We start from the raw sequence: 23003 nt of genomic DNA on the forward strand, positions 1-23003 counted from the left end.
GGAGAAGGTGTTAGACATTCCCGAGTTCCGTGGTTCTAGCACGGTCGCTCAACTGTTATAATTGACCTAATTATCTGATTTTAAAACACTTTTGAACCTATGTGCATTTCTAACTTTAAAAACCGCTTTTAATTAATTTTAGGAAAGATTTAACGTTATCTAAAACACGTCTTGAACCACGCCACATGAAATGCATCCGCGGTCCACGACACATTTTATTTAGCATTGTTGAGATTTGGATTTGGGTCACATGAAATGCACACCCGAGTTTAAGGAAGTTAATTTAAATTACGCGCCTAAAGCAACTACGCACTTTCAAGTTTGCGAGGGCCATGAAAAATTCAACTAAATGACACACCTCGATTTCTAAAGAATTAAAATTAATTAAGTGAGGACCATGAGTTTTGGGGTTTTATTTGGCATGGAATACCTCGACTTATTTTAAAAGGATTGTATTCAATTTAAAGCAAACTACAAATGTTCATTATTATTGTCCTAAAGCTAATTTGAGATTGTTCAAAGTTATGTAATTCATTGTGGCAAAAAAAAAAAAAAAAGCAAATTAGTTGTGAAGGTCCATATTAGAACTTTTATTCCAACTCACGTGATCTGTCACATATTGGCTAATTTTCTATTTAATTGAAATGAAAATTTTCATCAACAGCCAATCCCAAACCAATTGTCCTTTTGCCCAAAATCTCGATTTTCTCCTAACAACAAACTCACTGCCACTCGAGATTAACACTACTGGTAAATGAAAAAGAGTAAAAAACAAATCAAACCAACAAACCAGAAATAACATTAAGACAAGATTAAACATGCTAATTGCCCGTCTTGAAAAATATCGACATACATAAGTAATGAAGTAAACACTTTAGAAAATATCAAATTCTTTCTTCATCGTTAAAACATGTAAGGCATCAAAAGTGCATCACATTAATTAAGAACGGGTTAAGAGAAATGGACCTCAAAATTACAATTTCAATGGTGAACCATCTCTGAATATTCAAAAACCGAAAAAAATCGGCCAGCGGTCAGGACTTCCAATGGAACCTCAGACTAGCGACGTCGACCGACAACGAAAAATCCAAATGCGGCTGTCCAAGCTGCGTTTTCTTTTAAGCTTATTTGGACGGGTTTCCTACTATTTAGAGAGAAAGAAAAAGCTGGTTTGAACTGATTTTTAGAGGTCTTTTGCTGCTGCTAAGGTTCGTTTTTGAATGTGTTTTTATTTTTTAGAAGAAAAGGGCTCGTTGGTGTGAGATCCAAGGAAAGAGCAGAGGTCGTTTGGGTTATCTGTTAAGAAGAAGCTGGAAAGAGGTCCTCCATTTTTGTGAAGGAGCAGCCTTGCTTTTTAGCTTGGAGACGATGATCTCTGATTTCGCTGACAACGGCAGATCATTTTTTGGAAGTCAGACCATTTTCTCTTTTTTGACTTTTTGTCTCGTCCCTTTTGAGAAACGGCGGATCGATCTTTTTTTTTTGATGTCCATGCTTTAGGTGTATGTACTATTATATAGGGGTAGTGATTAGGTTAGAGGTATGAGCCTAGAAATTATGGGTTTGGGAATTATGGGCTAGGTTCAAAATTAGGCCTAAAGATGGGTTGCTCGAGCCCAAGTTTTAATCTTTTTTCGCGAACGGGACTAATACGACCTCACTTATTAATTAGTCCTACTTAAATAAAATAACTGTTAAAATAAGACAGACCATTAAAATAAAACTATTTTTTTGGTATTTTCAAAATATCGTACTAAAAGATAAAAAAATAGAAAAATCATTATAAAATTAAGATAACATTCCTAGAAATATTTTTGTATTGTTGAATTTAGTAGACAAATTAAAAGTAACTAGATAAAAATATTAACTAGCTAAATAAGAGAAAATATTTTTTGTAATTTTTATTTTTTGTGATAAAATAAAGCAACAACAACAACAACAACAACCCAGTATAATCCCACTTAGTGGGGTCTGGGGAGGGTAGTGTGTACGCAGACCTTACCCCTACCCTGAGGTAGAGAGGCTGTTTCCAAATAGACCCCCGACATCCTTCCCTCCAAGAACTTCCCACCTTGCTCTTGGGGAGACTCGAACTCACAACCTCTTGGTTGGAAGTGAAGGTTGCTTACCATCAGAGCAACCCCTCTTGTCGATAAAATAAAGCAAACAGAGTCAAAATTAGTTGAAATAACTATATTAAGCCTAAACTAAATATTTAACGCTAAAATATATAAAATCTTGGGGAGAGTCAAAAATCACATGTCTACACTAATATTTAAGATTTTGAAATAGAATAAATTTTTTGTTATAATATCTTTCCTTATTTAAACTAAAATCTTATATTTAGGACTTTTAAATCGATTAGGATTTTAAAATCTATAAATCATTTCCTTAATTATGTAACATAACTGTAAGGAAAAGAATATGGCAATCATACGCTTCTTAATTATGGAACAAATTTTACTTTTCTTAATTATTTTACAATACAATATTGAGAAACTTGCATATAGTATAAATAAGTTTACTCCTTACGCCTTTAAATTATAATTTTAATACCAGATATGGTGAAAGTTTCAACCAATGAAACAGTAACTATGCAAAATCCAGGGCAGATTCAAGTCAACTCAGCAGAAGAACCAGTGGAACCAGTGGTAACAAGCAAAAAAGTAGAAGAACCTAAACATACATGGGAAACACTTTTTCAGAAGCAGATTTGCTACAAATGGTATGTCACTATCTTATATTCCACTGCTAATTGTAGATGGACAACCCATGGTTCAATTAGACAAATTAGAAGTGGAAGAGGAAGAGAACAAATGGAAATGTGCTTTGATTGCTTACATCTTAGGAGAAGGGCCAGGGTATAATGCGATGAAGAAATACATCAACTTACATTGGTCACATGTCCCAGAACCAGATCTATTCTATCACGATGAAGGCTACTACATAATCAGATTCAAAACTATGGAAGATGCTCATGAAATTCTATATGATGGACCTTATTCCATAGCTAATAGACCTATAATTCTAAAGCCGTGGACCCCTGATTTTGATTTCACTGAGGAGTTTCCTACTGTTATTCCACTATGGGTTAAATTTTCCAAGCTACCTATGTCTTGTTGGGGAGTGAGGTCATTGAGCAGGATAGCCAGTGCGTTTGGGAGACTTATTTTTGCTGATGAGCGCACAACTAAGCAAACTAGAATCTCGTATGCTCGGATCCTTATTGAGATTAATGTTACCAAAGAACTACCAAGTGAAGTGTGGGTGATGGATCCAAGTGGGAAGAAATTTTTGCAAAGTGTTACTTATGATTGGAAACCTGCTTACTGTGAGAAGTGTCAAGTAGTAGGACACAGGTGCTCAAGCCAAGTGAGGCCTGTTGCACAACAACCTAACCAAGTGAAGAAAACTAAAATTACACAAGAATGGAGAACCAAGGCCCCAATACAAACAGCCCAGCTGAATCACAACAAGTTACTGTTAACAAGCTAACTGATGTACAGAGTTCTAAGGAAAGTTGTGATCTACCAAGTATGATTCCAGACGTTGAAAGGCAGGAAGATAAAGGAAAAGCAGTCCAAGGCCCAGAATTGAACCTCATTAATTTTCCTCCCCTTTCCCATATTCTTGTGAGAAATAGATTTGAAGCAGTGTCCAATAGCAAATATGAAGTGCCACCTGGGGATAGAGGTGGAATAAGCAATCAACAATGAAGTGGTTATTCTGGAATATTAGAGGTGTAAATAAAAGGTATAAACAAAAGGAAGTTAGGGAATATATTAGATGCAATAAAATAAAGTTAGTAGGATTAGTGGAAACTAAGGTAAAAGAAAATAATGCTCAAAGAATTTCAAAGTTTCTTGTTCCTGGATGGGTATGCTCAATTATAATGAAGCTAGTAATGGTTACTATGGGATGCTAATCATCTTACTGTTACTGGACTCAATAATGATCCTCAAATGATTCATTGTCTAGTAAGAAGTATAAGGGGGGATATAGATTGCTATCTCACTATTGTTTATGGTTTTAATGGGATAGAGCAAAGAAGATCACTATGGGAGAATTTGCAATAAATTTCAACAAGTATCACAAGTCCATGGTTAGTTACAGGGGATTTTAATGCAATTTTATATCCTAATGATAGACTATCTTGTAATCCTGTTAGTTACTCAGAGATTCAAGAATTTGACTACTGTCTTCAGCAAGTAAGACTAACAGAATTGCCTTGGAAAGGAGAGTACTATACTTGGACAAATAAACAACCTGAAGCTGATAGGGTATGTACCAGGTTAGACAGAGTTTTTGCAACTATGAGTGGATGATGACTTGGAGCCATGTGGAGACGATATATGACTTACCTCAAATTTCTGATCATAATCCAATGGTATTGACTCTAGCAACTTCTTCTTGGAAAGGAAGGGTCCCTTTTAGGTTCTTTAATGTTTGGGCTACTCATGAAGATTTCCATCAGATTGTGGCATCTACCTGGAACTCTTCAAATAATTTTGGTTCTCTGAAAACAATATGGACTAAGCTTAAAGAATTGAAAGCTTCTCTAAAGGCTTTGAATGCTAAGGATTTCAAGGGCATTACTCAGAGGATTGAAAAGGCTAGATTGGAACTGAAAGAAATACAAGAGCAGCTTACAAGTATCTATTCTGATGGCTTACTACATAAGGAAAAAGAAACATTACTCAACCTTGAGAAGTGGTCTCTAATTGAAGAAAGTGTGTTGCAGCAAAAAGCAAGAGCAAATTGGATCCAACTAGGTGATTCCAACACCAAATATTTTACTGTAGTCATGAAAGAAGATCACCGAAAAAATAGATTACAGAAATTACAAATGGTCTAGGAGATAAGGTGACTGATCCTGCAGCTATAAAAAGGGAGATTCTGGGATTCTACAAGACACTTATGGGCTCAGCAGCTAAATCACTTTCTGCCATAAATAGATTATATATGTCTAATGGTCCTATTCTATCTCAATAACAAAAAATGGAACTATGTGCAGAAGTAACTAATCAAGAAATTTTGGAGAGTCTTGAAGCCATTGGAGATGATAAAGCTCCAGGGATTGATGGTTATAATGTTATTTTTTTTCAAAAATGCCTGGAGTATCATCAACAACCAAGTCAAAGAAGCTATTAAGGAGTTCTTTTTAACTACCAAGATGTATAAACCAGTGAATTGTTCCACCATTACTCTAGTACCTAAAGTTCCTAAACCTATCACAGTCAAGGAATATAGACCAATTGCCTATTGTTCAGTGTTGTACAAAATGATATCCAAAATCTTAGCTGCCAGACTACAAAAGGTCATGCCAAGTATAATATGTGAAGCCCAAGCTGGTTTTGTTCCTGGCAGAAAGATAGCTGATAATGTAATCCTGGCTCATGAGTTAGTCAAATCCTATACTAGAGCCTATATATCTCCTAGATGCATGATTAACATTGATCTTCAGAAAGCATATGACTCAGTGGAATGAGTTTTTCTACAATAGGTGATGAAGGAGATTGGCTTTCCTGCCAGATTCATTAAATGGATTATGGAGTGTATCAAAACAGTTAGCTATATTGTTCTTATAAATGGAGAATCTACTGAACCTTTTGAGGCTGCTAAGGGACTCAGACAAGGTGATCCTATCTCTCCTTTCTTATTTGCAATTGTAATGGAATATTTGAGTAGATAACTTGCTAACCTGGAAAAAAAGACTAAATTCCAATACCATCCCAGGTGCAAAAAGCTGGGCATAACTCATATGAGCTTTGCTGATGAACTCATTCTATTTGCAAGAGGAGACCTACCTTCCATTGTTGCTATGTACCAGTATATCTCTCAATTCGCTGAGAGTTCAGGACTACAAGCTAACCTAGATAAAAGCTCAGTTTACTTTGGTAGAGTGAAACAGGAAGTGAAGAAACATATTCTAGATCATCTTGGATTTGTACAAGGAGAGCTACCGTTCAAATATCTAGGCATTCCTTTGTCCACTAAGAAAATTGCTTTGATACGATGGCAACCTTTAATTGATAGAATCACAACCAAGATTCTCCTTATGGACTGCTAAGAAGCTATCATATGCTGGTCGAGTGCAACTAGTTCAATCTGTTATTTTTGGCATCCAAGCATACTGGGCTCAGTTGTTTATCCTACCAGTTAAAGTGCTGAAGATGATTGAGGCTATATGCAGAAGCTATATATGGTCGGGAAGAAACAATATCACTAAGAAAGCATATGTGTCTTGGGAGAAAATGTGTACTCCTAAATCTACTGGTGGCCTGAATCTCATCAACCTACTTCTGTGGAACAAGGCAGCAATTGCAAAAGTCTGCTGGGATTTATCTCATAAAGAAGACAAATTATGGATCAGATGGATTAATGCCTACTATGTTCAACAACAACAACTGAAGGACATGCCAATTCCTAAGCAGGCTAGTTGGATAGTCAGAAGGATAATTGCTTCAAGAGATATTCTGCAACAAGCTCAAAGTTCAAATGATCACATTGGCACCATCAAACAGATATACTTACAGCTATTAGGAGACCTACCAAGAGTAAGTTGGAAGAGTCTGCTATTTCAGAATTCTGCTCGACCAAAGGCTGTCTTCAACTTATGGTTACTGCTACAAGGAAGATTACCTACCAAGGACAATTTAGTTAACTGGGGATTGAACATTAACCAACAATGTGTGCCAAGGACATATGGAGACAAGGGATCACCTGTTTTTGTTATGCTCATATATAGCAATGTTGTGGAAACAAGTAATGAGGTGGATTCAAGAAGATCAAGTGAATAATCATAACTGGGATCAACATCTTCAATGGATCATCAACAAAGCCAAAGGGAAGTCAAGTAGGGCCAACATTTTTAGATTGGTGGTTACTGAAGCTTCATATGCATTATGGACGGAAAGGAATACACGTATTTTTGAGCAGAGATATTAATCGCAGCCTACTCTGCACCACTAATAAGTAGAGAGAGAGGGTCGCAATAGCTTTTACCCGATTTTGGGTCGGGATAGATTTCCACAGAGAGCTAGAATTGGAATTGAGTATCTATTTAGGTTGGGATTGCGTATTGGTTCCAAATTGCACTTCTATTCATTTTTGGTTTTTTTTTTTATAATTCTACTATTATCAAACTATAAATTATAATTGCAACTAGATTAAGCTAAGAGTAAAATGCTACAAGTCGTTCAAATATTCTAAGAGGCACTAGGGTAGTGACTTTCACCTAGGTGGCCAATTGACGGGTAATTGCGTCTAAGACACGATTGACATGATTGGGGAATATGTTATAACCGTTGCTCGATATTACCTACTCTCTCACCTCTCGGCAGAAAAAATGATATTGCCCAATTGACTTTCTCAAGACCAATTGGGTATGCATATTTGCTCAAGCAACTAGGGTTCAAGTCGGGTATTACTCTCTCGAGGTTTAACCATTTAATTGGGACTATCAATTCTCTTGAGTCCATCCCAATTCCTTGTTGGATCAATTTCGGAGACTTAGGCTCTCTTTCTCAAGAAGAGTCCAAGTCAACCTAGCACAAACTAGTGTTTGTAACCACTAATTCAGTAACTAAACCATAAATTTGACCCAAATAGCAAACACCCATAGTTAATCTAGCCCTAAATTGCAACACCCATCAATTACACACACTAGGATTGAGCCACAACCCTAGATAATGGGTCTAGCTACTCGTACTTGAAGAGAAAAAAGAGAAATAGATGAAGATGAACACATATTAATTATATGCTAAGCTAAATACAAAGATTCAATGATAAAAAGTAAGTAAAAATGCCCAAAATGGCTACAAGATATGTTCCCACGAGCGAAGAAGCTATTCTAAAATGTCTGATACCCTAAAAATGGAAAAAGATTCTATTTATACTAAGCTGTAAAAACTAGACAAAAATGCCCCTGCGGGGTCAATGCGGACCCCACAAAATGGTGTGTTGCCGCTCTAGGCTCTTGAACTTGAAAACTTGGCTCTCTGAACTCAGGATCCGCGGACCGCACAGAATGGACTGTAGCCGCGGAGGCTTCTAGTGCGGTCCACACAAACTGGACCGCGGACCGCATAGGCTTGAAAGCTCCAACTTCACCCTTTCTGAACCTTGGCTCTACGGACCACACAGAATGGTAGTGCGGCTGCATTGCCTTAAGTGCGGACCACACAAAACTTTCTACGGTCTCACTACCTTAATGCCTGAAGTACCATCTCTCTGAACCTCCCTAGTGCGGACCGCACGAAGTGTAGTGCGGCCGCACTAGGCCTGTTTTTCCTGAGTTTGTCTTGTCTTTGGTACTTGTGCAAGTTTCACTCCTTTTGAGCTGATCTTTGATATCTTGTCACTTTATTGATCAAACCTGCAATCAAGTATAACTTATGAGCCTTTTGGGACTATTTTGTATGAATTTATAATCAAAGCGTAAGCAAGAAGGAGTATAAAATGCGTCAAAATCCCTAGTTATCAACTCCCCCAAACTTAAGCTTTTGCTTGTCCTCAAGCAAACAAAATAAGACCACCCCTTAAGGGAAAATCCAAGAAATTTTTAGCTGTCCTAAAGCAACCTCTCTAGCATCAATTGGGACTAACAATTGACCTCAATACAAATGAGTCATTAATAACATTTAACCTTTGAAAAACCGTGGATCAAGTGCGACACAAGAGCTTCAAGAGTTGACTCAACACATCAAAGAACTCTTTCAATTACTTAGGTCATTGTGGAACCCAAACTCACACATCCTCAACTCTCCCTAATCAAACCTCACCTTTAGAATATTGGCACACAAAACGAGGCCAATGAAAATTCACCCATCTCTCTCAAGAAAAAGTCACAAGTCCGGCACTAGGTACTATATGCTTGCCCCTTATGTGAGTATCCACTAATGTAAGCTTCATTCAACTCAAGATCATATAGGCTTTTGTGGAGATATTGTGAAGGCTTTTGGTTCAGGGTAGGACATGTTTTGGTCTAAGTAGGTTCCATCTTCCCTTAAGCACTTCTTTTGATTCATTTGGCACACATTCTCTTGACTCTTTGAGTCATTTCACTTCTTTCTAAGAGGTTAGAGAGACATACTGTCACTCTATCTTATGCATGTCAAACCTTTTTCTCCTTTCTCAACTTTCCACACCTTTCATTCTTTGCTTTTTCTTGAATCCCTTTTTATTCTTTTTCACTTTGAAAATTCTTTTTTTTTTTTGTCTTTTTGCTTTTCTTTCTTTTTCATTGCCTTTTCTTTTCTTCATTTTTGTGCCCTTTTACCACTTTGTTGCAATCCTTATCGCTTCCCCCAATTTTATACTTTTGCCATGTGCTAAAGGAAAGATCGGGTGCCAAGAGAGGATATCTTTTATAACGGGTATAGGATTGTATCTGGTTCTTGAAAGAAAAAGGTCTAAGGCTCAAAAGGGTTAACTAGGGATCATATCATTGGTAGGCTATGGAATTGTTCAAACTATCATTTGGATCAAGGAAAGCCTATAATCATGCCTTAAGTCAATATTCACTTATGATTTCGCCTCAACAAATATTCAGGGCAAGTTCTAGACCAATGGCTCGGGACTTGGACTTGTAATTCAATTACTCACCACACAAGCTAAGGGATTGCTAAAGACATAGAGTCAGGGGCCCACAACGACCTTAGATACGATTTGAGCACACAATGGTCCCAGAAAACCACTTGATGATTATCAGTCAACACAAGAGTCTCAAGGTCACGACTTTCACCATCCTAAACACAACAATTTGTTTTTGACCATGAGATCAAAGGCAAATGTGCTAGGCCCAAGTGAAACTTTGCTTGAGGCACCCTTAACTACTAACTATTAAAAACAAAAAAAGAAAAACGGACTCAAACCCTTAAGAAGGTTGTCACGCCATCTATCATTGGGAAGAGCCACCCGGTTCACAAAACACTCCACCTTTGGAAAGAACCGTGTCATTAAGAAAACCAAAGGCTTATTGAAAACGTCCAAAACAAAACAAAAAGCTACAAACATAAATAAGAAGCTAAAAATGAATTTTTTTTGCAAAAAATAGAATGAATATATACAAGAGGGGATTTGAATATACAACGGATGTGATGAATATATACAATGTGATATAACTTTATATACAGACCCAAAGTAAACTAAAAGTGCAATATATATAACTAAATATCAAATTATATACAGACCAAAGATGAAAAATCAAGAAAGCATAAAAATGTATCAATATATATACAGTCATCCATCAAATGAATAGTAGGGTATACCCTCTCAAATGAAAGTTGGCATTGTCCCCAATGCCAACTAGTCTAAATAAGCACCAAAAAGATAGAGAAAAAGCATATAGAAGACTCCCTAAGCATTGTCGGTCTGCATAGGATCATGGGTGGTCCCTGGGTCCTCTGTGTTCTCGGGAACCTCAGACTGGTTCCTGGTGGTCTGCTCCTCTGCTACTGGGATCTGGGCCTGGACCTCGACAGGCTCTGGAACTGGTGCATCCTGTGGCTGACTGGAGGAAGTCTCTGGTGTGTCCGCCAACTGGATGATAGCATCATCAGCTCTAGGAATCCTCCTCCTCCTCCTCTTCGGAGGCCTCTATGTATGCTCCGGCTGTGGGTGAGCTACTGGCACTAGGTTATCAAGCAACAAGTCTAAAGGCAACTGGTATGCCTTTAGTCTATCAACATCTGCCTGCAGCACCTTCACGGACTTCTTAGAGGCCCGTCTCTTCCGCAACTTCTTATACTCCTTAGCAAGCTCCTTGAGAGCCTTGCTATGTGAATCGACTACCTTTGAGAGCGCAGCCTGAGTATCGAGGATCTTCTTCTGGTTGTCAAGTATCTCCTTGAGCACATCCTCTATCGACTGTGGCACTTGTGGAGCTAGGGGAACCGACTGATCCTCTACAGTGGTAGTCAAAATGGACAAATTGGATGAGGCAGTCCGCATCTAGTTGTTGATACTCAAAAGTGCCTGGCTCAGATGGTGGGCAGTAATAGGATAGGCCCGGGTATATGGGATCTCCAGGCCTGCTGATGTGGATGGGCCAGGAGGAATGGCTGAGGATGTGGATGGACCGGGAGGGATATCTGGAGATGTGGAGGTATGCTCAGCAGAAGCCACTACCTCAACCGGCTCCTCAGACTGGCCAGTTGGAGCAGTAGCTGGTACTTTGTAGTTCTTGCTCTTGGGGTTGTCATCCCCGTTCATGCTATACCAGGAAAATGGGGCTGTCGCCTTGACCTTGATGTCATAGGGCCTTTTGTCCACATTCAGGTCCCGAAAGTACATTGTAAGGAAACTGGGGAAAGGATAGTTCCGATCATGCTCCACGCCCACAACAGTGATAATCCGAGGCATCACATTCCCCACATTTATTGGGTACCCTGCCATAATCGAAGCAACCAATATAGCTCGGTGGAGAGGAAGGGTGTTGTCATGAGTGGTAGGGTCCAACTGGCTACAAACAAAAGTCTCCCATCCCCTCGCTTCAAAGTTCAAGGTCCTTCTCAATATTTTGACCCCAGCAGTCAACCAATCGGGGATTGTACCTGGGATTTCCAGGTATTGTGATAGCCATGGATGAACCTCCTCGCCCATCTCCATCTTCACCATATATACAGAGTCTCATCCTCCTCATTAAAGCCCAGATATTCATTAATCGACATCCCATCAAATAATACCTTGAGGTTCCGAACCTTGGTCACTTTGGAGCCCTTTTTGATGTGGGCTACATTGCAATAAAACTCCTTGACCAAGTGTTCGATGGCATCCACACAAACATCTAGGAAGTGCTCCTAGCCCACTCTAGTCTTAAATTGTGTCTGTACGTTGGGGTTGTGGGGTAGTAGGTCTCTATCTATGAAGCTCTTCTCCGGAATTAATTTTCTCACCGGCCACCACTCTCAAAACTTATGGTATGCCACCTCACTCACAAATCTATCCTCCCAAGCTTCGGGCTTCCTAGTTCTAGCTACGCCTCCTACCTGAGGCTCACCTCCTTCAGCTACCTCCTTATTTCCCTGTACTTCCTCCTCACCTCCTTCTGTACCCTCCCTGGATAATGAAGTTATGCGAGAGGTGAAGTATTCCCCACTACCTTCACCTGAGCCCTCAGACGACCATAAAGAAATGTTCACTGATGCTTGGGCAGCGGGGGAAGAGGGAGGAGTGTCTCTGTGTTTGGCCCTCTTCGGATACAGGATGTATTCTGAGATTGAGTCCGAAGAGATCTCCCGAGAGGGCTCGTACTCACTCCTCGACATGTCAAATGGCTCTGTCAGCCGTTTTATGGCCTTCCTCATGTTCTTGATGTTTTTCCTAGCTTGGGGAGTGAGTTTGACCATTTTCTGTTTCCCACCCTAGGAGGATTCACCTTTGCCGGGATGTTTCGAGCCTTTTCCTAGTTGTTTAACCATAGCCTGCAAGCACAATCAAATGAACTCGTTAATATCATTGCAGCAGTTGAAAGCAGTGTTACAGAATGAGTTGCAGATCAGGCATGAAGAATTGCAGACATTTGTAGAAAACAACCCAGTGCGGACCGCACAAAATGGAGTGCGGTCACACAGGGTCAGTGCGGACCGCACAAAATTGATTGCGGTCCGCACAAGGGTGGGGTTTAGAATACCCACCCTCTGTATCGTGACAATGCGGACCACACAAAATAGTAGTGCGGCCGTACAGGGGCCAGTGCGGACCGCACAAAATGTAGCAGCCGTACTGGCCAATGTTCAGCTTCCTAGAAGTTCTTCAGTGCGGTTCGTACAAAATGGTACCGTGGACCGCATAAGGGCACCGCGGACCGCGCAAAAACGACTGCGGTCCGCACTGAGTGCCCAAAAATGGCACTAAATTAGGGTTCATGAAATTTTGCCTTAAAGTCCAATTTTCTACCTAATTAGTGGCCCTAAATCATTTCCCAGTCCATTAAACTAACAAAGTCCTCATGAATTCAAAATTTAACTACTCTAGCCTAGGCAATTGAAATAAATACGGGAGGAAGAAGAAAAGAAGCTAAGAAAAACAAAAATTAAACGAAATTACAAAATTAACAAGGAAAAAAAATGATTTCAAAGTTACCAGTTATGAGATGAATTGAGGAATGATGATCCTAAACAGTTAATTACGAGCAGAGATACGAATGAACAGTGTTTATAAGCTTTGAGGTTCAAATTTTGTGAAAAGAGTAAAAGGAGTCCCTCAGGGTCTATTTATCAAAAAACCCTGGGGCCCATTCACACCAACCAGTGCAGACCGCATAAAATGGACCGCGGTCCGCACTGCCCTGCTTTGTTCAAGTTTGAGAAGGCAACGCTCTGCGGTCCGCACAAAATGGAGTACGGTCGCAGAGGTCCACCGCGGACAATACAAAATGTAGTGCAGCTGCGGTGGCAAGCTTCAGAGAGGCTTCATTTTACCTACACCAGTGCGGTCCACACCAAATGTACTGCGGCCGCACTAGAAACTTCAAAGACATGTGCATTTATTCCATTATGTCCTGCAGTATCCATACAATCCTGTAACATCTCACAACCAATTATCCCAACAATCAATCCTCTACTACAAAGAAAATCAATGAAAACAAGAAGAAAAACATATGGGTTTCCTCCCAAGAAGCGCCTGATTTAACATCGTGGAACGACGCATGTTACCATCACATCATTTGAAATGAAGGAGCGCCACCATGTGGTTGTCTTCAATTTTCCCAAGATAATGCTTGTCCCGATGCCCATTAACTCTGAAGACTTCACCATTTTTATTTTTCAAATCAAGAGCACCAAAAGGGGTCACAAACACAACTTCAAACGGTCCACTCCATTTGGATTTAAGCTTTCCCGGAAACAGACGTAACCAGAAGTTGAACAAGAGAACTAAATCACCTACTTTGAACTCCTTTCCATGAGCATATTTGTTATGAAGGTACTTCATCTTGTCCTTATACAAGGACGAACTGGAGTAGGCATGGAATCTAAATTCATCGAATTCATTGAGTTGCTCTACACGAAGATTGGATGCAACATCCCATTCAAGATTCAACTTCCTCAAAGCCCATATGGCCTTGTGCTCTAACTCAACCGGAAGATGGAAAGCTTTCCCAAACACCAACCAATATGGAAACATACCAATCGGAGTTTTGTAAGCCGTCTGATAAGCCCATAGAGCGTCATCCAACTTCTTCGACCAATCAGTCCTATTTGCATTGACCGTCTTTGACAATATGCTTTTGATTTCCCGGTTGGAGACTTCCACTTGACCACTTGTTTGAGGGGGATAGGGGGTAGAAACTTTGTGATTGACACCGTACTTAGAAAGCAACGTGTCGAAAGCTCTATTGCAAAAGTGAGACCCTCTATCACTGATAATCGCACGAGGAGTGCCAAACCTTGTGAAAATGATCTTCTTAAGAAATGCAATAACACTCCGGGCTTCATTGTTAGGCAAAGCCACGGCTTCAACCCATTTTGAGACATAGTCAACCGCCACAAGAATGTAAGTGTTCCCACAAGAGCTAACAAATGGGCCCATGAAATCAATGCCCACACATAAAAAATATCAACCTCAAGGATGGTATTGAGAGGCATCTCATCTTTCTTTGAAATTCCACCCGCTCTTGGAATTCGTCGCATCTCTTCAGAAGCTCACCCATATCTTTGAACAAAGTTGGCCAATAAACCCACAACTAAGAACTTTAGAAGCTTTCCTCACCCCGCCATGATGGCCACCATAAGGTGAAGAATGGAAAGCCTCTAAAATACTTAATTGTTCTTCCTCCGGGACACATCTACGAATCACACCATCCGTGCAAATCTTGAACAAGTATGCCTCATCCCAATAGAAATCCAAACTATCCCGCTTGAGTTTCTTCCTTTGGTTAGAAGAGAGCTCACACGGGGTTATTTCGGTCACAAGGTAATTAGCAACATCGGCAAACCATGGCATATCATTCATTGACACCATAAGGAGTTGTTCGTCGGGAAATGAATCACTGATCTCAAGGACATCACAAGGCCTCCCCTCCTCCTCCAAACAGGATAAGTGGTCCGCCACTTGGTTCTCACTACCCTTCTGATCCACAATTTCTAGATCACACTCTTGAAGTAGTAGCACCCATCAAATCAATCTTGCCTTGGAGTCTTTATTTGTCATCAAATACCTAAGAGCATCATGATTGGTGTGCACTATGACTTTGTCCCCCATAAGATACGACCAAAACTTTTCCATTGCAAACACTATAGCCAACAACTCTTTCTCTGTAACTGTGTAGTTCCTTTGAGCCTCATTCATGGTCTTGCTTACGTAGTACACCGGATAAAACATCTTGTTAACCGTTTGACCCAAGACAGCCCCAACCGCAACGTCACTTGCGTCACACATGAGCTCGAAAGGCAAGCTCCAATTTGGTGCGGTAATGATTGGGGTAGTGGTCAACTTAAGCTTGAGAAGCTCAAATGCTTGCATACATCCCTCATCGAACACAAACTTTGCATCCTTTTCTACTAGCTTGCACAAGGGGTTTACCACCTTTGAAAAATCTTTTATAAACCTCCGGTAGAACCCCGTGTGCCCAAGAAAAATACTCACCCCCTTGACGAAAATGGGGGGAGGAAGCCTTGAAATCACCTCTATCTTGGATTTGTCAACTTCAATTCCACGCTTTGAAATCTTGTGGCCCAACACTATGCCTTCCTCCACCATGAAGTGGCATTTTTCCCAATTAAGCACGAGATTGGTGTCTTCACATCAGGCTAATACTCTATCTAAATTTCTGAAACACTCTTCAAAGGAATCACCAACCACATTGAAATCATCCATGAAGACCTCCAAGATATCTTCCACTATGTCGGTGAAAATAGCCATCATGCATCGTTGGAAGGTCGCCGGAGCATTACACAACCCGAACGACATCCGAGAAAAAGTGAAGGTTCCATATAGACAGGTAAATGTGGTCTTCTCCTGGTCCTCTAGGGCTATTAAGATTTGATTATACCCCGAGTATCCATCCAAAAAGCAATAAAAAGCACGCCCCGCAAGACGATCAAGCACTTGGTCAAGGAATGGCAATAGGAAATGATCCTTTCGGGTCACCTTGTTTAGCTTTCGGTAGTCCATACATACCCTCCATCCGGTAACTGTCCGAGTGAGAATAAGTTCATTGTTGTCATTTGTTACCACAGTCATACCATCCTTTTTTGGTACACATTGCACCGGAGAAGTCCATGAGCTATCGGAAATGGGGTACACAACACTGACATCCAACCACTTGATCACTTCTTTCTTCACCACTTCTTGCATTGCCTCGTTCAATCTTCTTTGATGCTCCAAGGAAGGCTTTACATCATCCTCCAAGATAATTTTGTGCATACAGAATGCGGGGCTTATTCCCCGAATGTCAGCCAAAGTTTATCCAATTGCCCTTTTCCGCTTTTGAAGCACCGCCAAAGTAGCCTCAACCTGCATATTAGTAAGGCAAGAAGAAAGAATAACTGGTAAAGTAGAATTTGAGCCCAAGAACTCATACCTAAGGTGTGGAGGAAGTGGTTTCAACTCCAACACCGGTGTCTCCTCAATTGATGGTTTTGTTGGTGGAGTTTTCCGGTTTTCAATATCCAAAGACAATTTTCTAGGCTGATAAGAATAAGAGCCCATTCGATGTAAAGCATTCACGCACTCCACTCGGCTTGCATTCTCATTGACATCAAGATTTAACAATACGACTTTCAATGGGTCCTCCACATTGATCATTGCACTGGTGTCATCAATTATTACTGCTGTGATGAGGTCAACAAAAGAGCACACCTCGGTACTGTTGGGTTGCTTCATAGATTTGCACACATGAAAGATGACCTTTTCATCTCCCAATCGAAAAGTGAGCTCACCCACTTCAACATCAACCAATTCCTTACCCGTTGCAAGGAAAGGCCTTCCCAAGATAATAGGAACCTCATAGTCCACCTCACAATCCAAAATCACAAAGTCGGTTGGCAATATGAATTTGTCCACTCAAACAAGCACGTCATCAATAATGCCCAAAGGTTGCTTCATCGATCGATCCGCCATTTGAAGTCTCATTAAGGTTGGCCTAGGTTGACCGATACCCAAAGTTTTGAAAACCGAGTAGGGCATCAAATTGATACTAGCTCCCAAGTTACAGAGAGCCTTGGCAAAATCCGCACTCCCGATGGTGCAAGGAATGGTGAAAGCACCGGGGTCTTCAAGCTTCGGGGCCATTGAATGCACTATAGCACTAACTTGGTGAGTCATCTTTATAGTTTCATACTCCATATAACACTTCTTTGTAACCAAGTCTTTCATGAATTTTGCATAACCCGACATTTGTTCAAGTGCCTCTACCAAAGGTACATTAATAGATAAGCTCTTCATCATATCAATGAACATTTTAAACTGCTTATCATTCTTCTGCTTTGCGAGCCTTTGAGGATAAGGTGGAGGTGGCCTTGGCAAAGGAGCCTTGACTTTTAGCACGACCGGTTCCGCCATGTTAATTATGTGTTTCCTAGACGGGTTCACATCATTTTGAGTTTCCACCTCGACTTCTTGAATATCAATCCTCACTTCATTGTTCACATTTTCATCAACCACATCTTCAACTACCAAAGGGCCTTCGTCATTTTGCAACTCAACATCATCCATCATGACTTGCTTTTGCTTAGAGGCATTCACATCACCGCCTCTCCCACTTCTTTTTGTAACCGCCATAACATGATTGTTCCCACCCTTTGGGTTCACTACCGTATCACTTGGTAGAGCACCCTTCGGGGAAGTATTCAATAGCTGAGAGATTTGGCCTAATTGCACCTCCAAGTTTCGGATAGAGGTGTTGTGAGAAGCTAACTGTGCATCGGAATCCACATTCTTCTTCATCATCTGCTCGAACATCATTTCAATTCTACCCATATCATTACCCGAAGAACTAGGACCTTGAGATGGAAATGGTGGTGGATTGTTCGGTTGTTGGTACATTGGGGGACTTTGAAAGACTTGCCCCCGGTTTCCTTGGTTTCCATTGTTCCATCCTCCTTGATTATTATTGCCACCCCAATTATTGTTATTACCATTCCAATTCCCTTGGTTGCCTTGATTGTTGTTTTGGTTGCCCCAGTTGTTGTCCCCCCAATTGCCATTGTTTTATTGTTGATTGCCCCAATTGCCTTGAGGTCTCCACTATTGTTGGTTGGAAGAGTTGCCCTGTTGGCCTTGATAGTTGTTTACATATTGAACCTCTTCACTTTGGTCATCATAACCATCATTTTGAAAACCATCACATGCATCATCAAATTGCTCAGAATTCCCTTGGTTTTGTTGCCTTCTTTGCCTTCTCTTGTTGACAAGCATATTAACACCCTCAATGGCATTCACTTGGCCAAGAGTTTGAACTTGTTGTAACTTTGCCTTAGCCAATTGATTCATAGTAGTTGTCAACTCCGCTATAGCTTGCCCATGGTCATGTAATTCCTTATGCAAATGAATAACCATAGGGTCGCCTTGAGGCACATTGGCTCTACTTTGCCATGCAGAAGAAGTGTCAGCCATCTCATCAAGTACATCACATGCCTCATCATATGACAGCTTCATAAAGTTGCCCTCGGCAAGTTGGTTCACTATGAATTGATTTGTTGTATTGATGCCTCGGTAGAAAGTTTGTTGGATCATAGCGTCGGTCATATCATTATTGGGGCATTTCTTCACCATCGTTCTATACCGCTCCCAAATCTCATGCAAAGGTTCTGTGGGCTCTTGCTTGAAAGCTAATATCTCATCTCGAAGTGCCGCCATATGCCCGGGTGAAAAGAATTTAGAAATGAATTTATCCGCCAACTCATCCCAAGTTGTGATGGAATGGTTGGGGAGTCTCTCGAGCCAATCTAATGCCTTCCCCGAAGTGAGAATGGGAAAAGTCTCAACCTAAGAGCATCCTCGGACACATTCGTCTGTTTGCTCCCCCAGCATGTATCCACGAATCCCTTGAGATATTTGTAGGCATTTTGATCCGCAACACCCGTAAAGTACCCACGCTGCTCAAGTAAGGTCAACATCACATTGGTTATCTGAAAGTTGCCCGCCCGAATTCTGGGAGGGACAACATCACTTGCATAACCCTGGTTCGAAAGTACTCTAGGATCCACTCTTGGAGGTGGCGGAGGAGGGTCTGGAATATTGTCATTTGGATTAGCATTGGCATTACGGCCTCTGCATTGTCCTTGAGGTACAAGAGGCACCTCATCTTGTTCAACATCATCTACCTCCTCCCCCGCAATCATGTTTCCAAGAGGGTCATTAGCATTGTTCAATGCCATATTGGTACTTGAGTAGTAACACAAACAAGTAAGTAACAAAGAAGGAAAGAAGAACAATACACAAAACTAACTAAATAGATAGCCAAAATCGTTAGCTCCCCTGCAACGGCGCCAAAAAGTAATCGCAGCCTACTCTTCACCACTAATAAGTAGCTAGAGAGGGCCGCAATAGCTTTTACCCGATTTTGGGTCGGGATTGATTTTCACAGAGAGTTAGAATTGGAATTGAGTATCTATTTAGGTTGGGATCGCATATTGGTTCCAAATTGCACTTCTATTCATTTTTGGGTTTTTTTTATAATTTTACTATTATCAAACTACAAATTATAATTGCAACTAGATTAAGCTAAGAATAAAATGCTATAAGTTGTTCAAATATTCTAAGAGGCACTAGGGTAGTGACTTTCACCCAGGTGGCCAATTGACGGGTAATTGCATCTAAGACACGATTGACATGATGGGGAATATGTTATAACCGTTGTTCGATATTACCCACTCTCACACCTCTCGGTAGAAAGAATGATTTTGCCCAATTGGCTTTCTCAAGACCAATTGGGTATGCATATTTGCTCAAGCAACTAGGGTTCAAGTCGGGTATTACTCTCTCGAGATTTAACCCTTTAATTGGGACTATCAATTCTCTTGAGTCCATCTCAATTCCTTGTTGGATCAATTTCGGAGACTTAGGCTCTCTTTCTCAAGAAGAGCCCAAGTCAACTTAGCACAAACTAGTGTTTGCAACCACTAATTCAGTAATTAAACCATGAAATTAACCCAAATAGCAAACACCCATAGTCAATCTAGCCCTAAATTGCAACACCCATCAATTACCCACACTAGGGTTGAGCCACAACCCTAGATAATGGGTCTAGCTACTCATACTTGAAGAGAAAAAAGAGAAATAGATGAAGATGAACACATATTAATTAATGCTAAGCTAAATACAAAGATTCGATGATAAACAATAAGTAAAAATGCCCAAAATAGCTACAAGATACTTTCCCACGAATGCAGAAGCTATTCTAAAATGTCGGATACCCTAAAAATGGAAAAAGATTCTATTTATACTAAGCTGGAAAAACTTGACAAAAATGCCCCTGCGGGGTCAGTGCGGACCGCACAAAATGGTGTGCGGCCGCACTAGGCTCTTGAACTTGAAAACTTGGCTCTCTGAACTCAGGCTCTGCGGACCGCACATAATGGACCGCGGCCGCGGAGGCTTCTAGTGCGGCCCGCACAAACTGGACCGCGGACCGCACAGGCTTGAAAACTCCAACTTCACCCTTTCTGAACCTTAGCTCTGCGGACCGCACAGAATGGTAGTGCGGCCGCATTGCCTTCAGTGCGGACCGCACAAAACCTTCTGCGGCCGCACTGCCTTAATGCCTGAAGTACCATCTCTCTGAACCTCCCTAGTGCGGACCGCACAAAGTGTAGTGCGGCCGCACTAGGCCTGTTTTTTCTGAGTTTGTCTTGTCTTTAGTACTTGTGCAAGTTTCACTCCTTTTGAGCTGATCTTTGACATCTTGTCACTTTAAGGATCAAACCTGTAATCAAGCACAACTTATGAGTCTTTTGAGACTATTTTGTATGAATTTATAATCAAAGCGTAAGCACGAAGGAGTATAAAATACGTCAAAATCCCTAGTTATCAGATATCGTAGCAATGAAGTTTTAGCAAGAGAAATAGCTTATATATGTAATGTTAGAGTAGTTCCTAGAGCTAGAAAACAAATGCAACAATTTTTGATAGTAGAGTAACTTAGTTTAGCTATCTTGTAATCCAGTAGAATAGTTGATGATGAGATAGTCAGCAGAGTATTATGCTAGACTATGGATTTGTAAAGACTGATCTTTGGTGATTAATACAAAAGAAGTTAATTACCAAAAAAAATTATAATTTTGAACTTTTATATATCTTATGCATTTTGAAAAAAAATAATTATTAAAATATTTATAATTTTTGAAATTTGTATATCTTATATGTTTTGAACAAGAAAATTTAATTATTAGAATATTTATAATTGATATCGTGATTGAGAAAAATCCAAAATAAAAAGTGAGGAAAAAATTAACTGAAAGCTTGAGCAAAATGCTCTAGGCTTTAAATTTTACTTAGGTGCGCTTTAATTATCAAGAGCTCTATTGAGTATTTCAAGCAAGCAAATTTTAATTGATTTTAAAGCTCTAAAAAGTATTATTTGAAATTATTATTGAACAATGTCAAATAATTTTCTTCGTTTGAATACTTACTAATGTTGTTGTTGTTATTGTTGTTTCAATATTTACTAATGGTTGGAAAAAAATTAATTTTTAAATTAGGACTTTGAAAATTTTTTATATGTTAGATTTTTTCTTATTTGAATTATCAAATCATGATATATAAGATTTTAAAATTAATTAATATAAAATATGTTCTTATTTGAACTATGTAGCATAAATATAATTCTTATAAAATCCTTTGCACTGTGTTGACTATGCGTTGACGAATCATACACAAATTAAATACCAGACAAACATAATACTTTCATCTTTCATATTTTCTACTCCCTTTGTAGATGTTTATGATTATTTTTCCAGCATAAAAATATTTTCTTAAATGTTTTTTGGATATTAATGTGAATAATAAATCAAAAATTACAGATATAGGTTAATACATTGGAATACATTTCCAACGACACAAGAAAGATTTGAATCACCTTGGGTTGAGTACGTGTTTAAATTCTTATTTCCTAAACAATATTATCACTGCATGTACATCAGTGAGTATAGTTGCTGAAATAGACATTTTCATCGATCAGTACTTCTCATATCAAGTACATTTTATCTTTCAAATGATTAATTTCTCCTGAATTATTTAATTGGAAGTACTCAAATTCTTAATTATTTTAAGCTTGTTCCTAAATATTAGAGGAAGGACATCAAAGATATTATAGTTATGTTATATGGTTTAAATAAGGAAATTTTTTATATAAAGTGAAAATTTAATTTATTTTAAAATTCTAAATATTAGGACTTTTAAATTAACAATATTTTTTTTATATTTGAACTATGGTATAAATCCTAATATTTAAAACTTAAAATCACGTTAAATTTTACCTTATTTAATTATTTCCTTGGATTATGATATAACTATAAAATTAGAGACAAATATGAGTAGTAATAGTAAGATTGTTCTTGTGACAAAGCTATCCAGATGATAAGAGAGGCCGTATATCAATATCATTTGTAAATTAAGTGCGATAATATCATTTGAAGTGGAGTCCAAACTTATATGAATTTTTTTGTGGTTTAACATTAACTAATACAAATAGAATTTTAAATACAAATTCCATTTGAATAATACTACTGCATAGCTGAATGATTGGAATAGACTTCCAGTTAAGGCTATGTGGACTTATGTGGAACAATATATCTTTCGTTATTGAGTTAGTAAAATAGAATGAACGTTCATTATTTTTGGGAATTTACACTATTTTCTTTAAATTCTATTTTATGACTCAAAACTTAAATTTTTAAATAAAAATTATGTGGGGTTTTAAAATCTTTTACTTAGCGTCACAAGGTACACGTGCAATGCGCGTACCATAAAACTAGTATAATTAAATTTTGTACCATAAAACTAGTACTAATGAAAATTAAGTTTTCTCTTTTTCTTATGATACGAAAAAAATAAAAAAT

At 39.2% G+C, this 23003-nt stretch overlaps 1 protein-coding gene across 1 annotated transcript; it reads left to right on the plus strand.

Moving 5' to 3' along the window:
* Window positions 1-4384: 4384 nt before the first annotated feature.
* On the plus strand, window positions 4385-5692 carry LOC104229996 (uncharacterized). Its single transcript, XM_009782726.2, has 4 exons — window positions 4385-4772; window positions 5015-5083; window positions 5187-5383; window positions 5504-5692. Exons 1-4 carry the CDS (start codon window positions 4385-4387, stop codon window positions 5690-5692), a joined length of 843 nt encoding a protein of 280 aa, XP_009781028.2.
* Window positions 5693-23003: the final 17311 nt, after the last annotated feature.

The sequence above is a fragment of the Nicotiana sylvestris genome, chromosome 9, assembly GCF_000393655.2.
Source record: "Nicotiana sylvestris chromosome 9, ASM39365v2, whole genome shotgun sequence".
Classification (NCBI taxonomy): Eukaryota; Viridiplantae; Streptophyta; class Magnoliopsida; order Solanales; family Solanaceae; genus Nicotiana; species Nicotiana sylvestris.